Genomic DNA, 2500 nt, shown 5'->3' on the forward strand with positions numbered 1-2500 from the left:
CCTCAGCCTCTCGCTCACTCTCTCCTCACCCTCTCGCTCACTCGCTCTCTCCTCAGTCTCTCGTTCACTCGCTCTCTCTCCTCAGCCACTTGCTCACTCTCTCTCCTCAGTCTCGCTCTCTCCCTTGTTCAAAGAGATGCTGCTGGTCTGTTGGCCAGTCAGTTTCTGTTGGAAAAGTCACACTAGTGCTTGGACTGTGTGTGTTTCTGCACGTGTGTTTTAACTGTGGTTGTGTGTGTTTCTGCACGTGTGTTTAACTGTGGTTGTGTGTGTTTCTGCACGTGTGTTTAACTGTGGTTGTGTGTTTCTGCACGTGTGTTTAACTGTGGTTGTGTGTGACGGTCACGTGTGTTTAACTGTGGTTGTGTGTGACGGTCATGTGTGTTTAACTGTGGTTGTGTGTGACGGTCATGTGTGTTTTAACTGTGGTTGTGTGTGATGGTCACGTGTGTTTTAACTGTGGTTGTGTGTGACGGTCATGTGTGTTTAACTGTGGTTGTGTGTGATGGTCATGTGTGTTTTAACTGTGGTTGTGTGTGACGGTCATGTGTGTTTAACTGTGGTTGTGTGTGACGGTCATGGCATTTTGGATGACCGGTAATGGCCAGACAAATACTGTAATAATATAATAAACGTTCAAATAGCCCCCCTCCTCTGCTCCCGGCTGCATGTCCATAGAAATGAATAGAACGACATCCCCATTCAACTCTATGATGGCAAAGTGGAATGGCGGCCATTGAAGTGAAAGCAGGAAGTAAAAACAGTAATTCAACTCGCATTACAAATACAATACATGCCGTTTGCATGAGACACATTAAAGGGCTTGTTGATTTTGTGATTTGTTGAATTAAGTAATGCTCGTGGCCATGACTGAATTCAAACGTGAGTTGGTTTTGGAGGAGGAGTATTTCTGTCTGTAATAATAATATAATAATTAAATAATATAATAATTAAATAATATAATTCATAATATAATTATAATAATAATATAATTAATAAAATAATATAATTAATAATATAATGTAATAATTAATAATAAAATAAGAATGTAATAATTAATAATAATAATATAATAATTAAATAATAATTAATAATAATTTAATAATATAATAATAATAATAATAAGCCCTTTTAAATTAACTGATTTCCTAATATGAACTGTAACAGTCAAATATTTGAAATTGTTCCATGTTGCATTTTATATTTTTGTTCAGTTTACTCTAATACACATGTGAATTTGTCCCAATACTTTTGGACCCTTTAAAATGTGATGTACAAAAAGGGCTGTCATTTCCAAACGGTTCACCCGATATGGATGAAAATACCCTCAAGTATCATTTTAAATCTAAAGTGCTGGAGTACAGAGCCAAAACAATAAATAATGAGTTTGGAGCCAAAACAACAAATAATGAGTTTGGGGGCAAAACAACAAATGATGAGTCACTGTCCCAATACTCCCTGGAGCTTGCTGTATCATGAGTTACAACATTCTGAATATTGTCAAGTTAATATTTAAAACCATTGACCATTTAAATCACAGTAAGTTAAAAAATATATAATAAGTCAAGCTAGCTAAATAGCATATTTACATCAATTATCAATGTCAATGATCAGCTGGTATGAATTAGGTGTTTTGGAGGCACTATAACTAACTCGCTTACAATTTGTGATGATGAGTGTGTTGTTGTAGAAATAACGAGTCCTTTGCTTCAGAGGCAGTTGATGTTGTGAATTATTAATTTTTTAAAGCCGGGGGAGGTGCACCCTTTTTGAATTATGAGCACCTGCCGTGTGTGTGTGTGTGTGTCCCAGCTACCAGTGTTAGGGCTTCCATGTGTTACTGTGGTAACCCTCATAACAGCAGCCGTCTCTATGGTTACGGACTGTGTGCCACCCACAATGGCTGCTTGTTTTACAATCCCAAACAAACCCTCCCCTCTCTTTCTCCTTCCCTCTCTCTCTCTCTCCAAACGGGGTCAGGGTCGACACCAAACCCACTTCCCTCTGTTAGTCTCTCCCTCCTCCTTATATCCCTCTCTCCATTCAAAGGGTCAAAGACCAAAATAATTTGGTTCACTGGTCTTTTATGCCACCATCCCCTCCCCCTTCCATGGGTAGTGCTCGTAAACAAAGGCGATGAAATTGAAAGGTGTGCCAGTGATGACATCAACCCAATCACTTGACAGAGATGTAAAAAAAATAATAATAAGAAGAATTTTGCCTTAGGCCTTCCTGGTGACCTCACAATGGGGTTCCGAGGGCTCTGATTGGCTGATGGGGTGTTTAGAGAACCCCTGTGACGTTCTACTAACGTTGTGCCCCGTCGGTGCTTCTAGCTGTGATGTTGTGTTTACCGCGAGCCTATTGTCACAGAGAACCCTGTCCACGATGATCCACATAGGCCAAAGCATTCTGGGATAGGGTGGGGTGGGGTGGGAGATGACATTGCTGAGCGGTGACGACCTGAGCTGATCACTCACTCGCTAGTTAGCTTTTCTCA

General features: G+C 40.0%; 1 protein-coding gene and 1 pseudogene across 1 annotated transcript in view; both read left to right on the forward strand.

Annotated features, from left to right (window-relative positions):
• LOC121847374 overlaps nucleotides 1–2500 on the forward strand; it is a 74572-nt pseudogene that overhangs the window by 27528 nt on the left and 44544 nt on the right.
• Nucleotides 867–2500, forward strand: part of LOC112237316 (FH2 domain-containing protein 1) — an 8175-nt gene continuing 6541 nt past the window's right edge. Inside the window, exon 1 of the mRNA XM_042329306.1 lies at nucleotides 867–882. Within this exon, the coding sequence (XP_042185240.1) occupies nucleotides 867–882 (16 nt within the window). The remainder of the gene's footprint in view (nucleotides 883–2500) is intronic.

The sequence above is a fragment of the Oncorhynchus tshawytscha genome, linkage group LG10 (assembly GCF_018296145.1).
Source record: "Oncorhynchus tshawytscha isolate Ot180627B linkage group LG10, Otsh_v2.0, whole genome shotgun sequence".
NCBI lineage: Eukaryota > Metazoa > Chordata > Actinopteri > Salmoniformes > Salmonidae > Oncorhynchus > Oncorhynchus tshawytscha.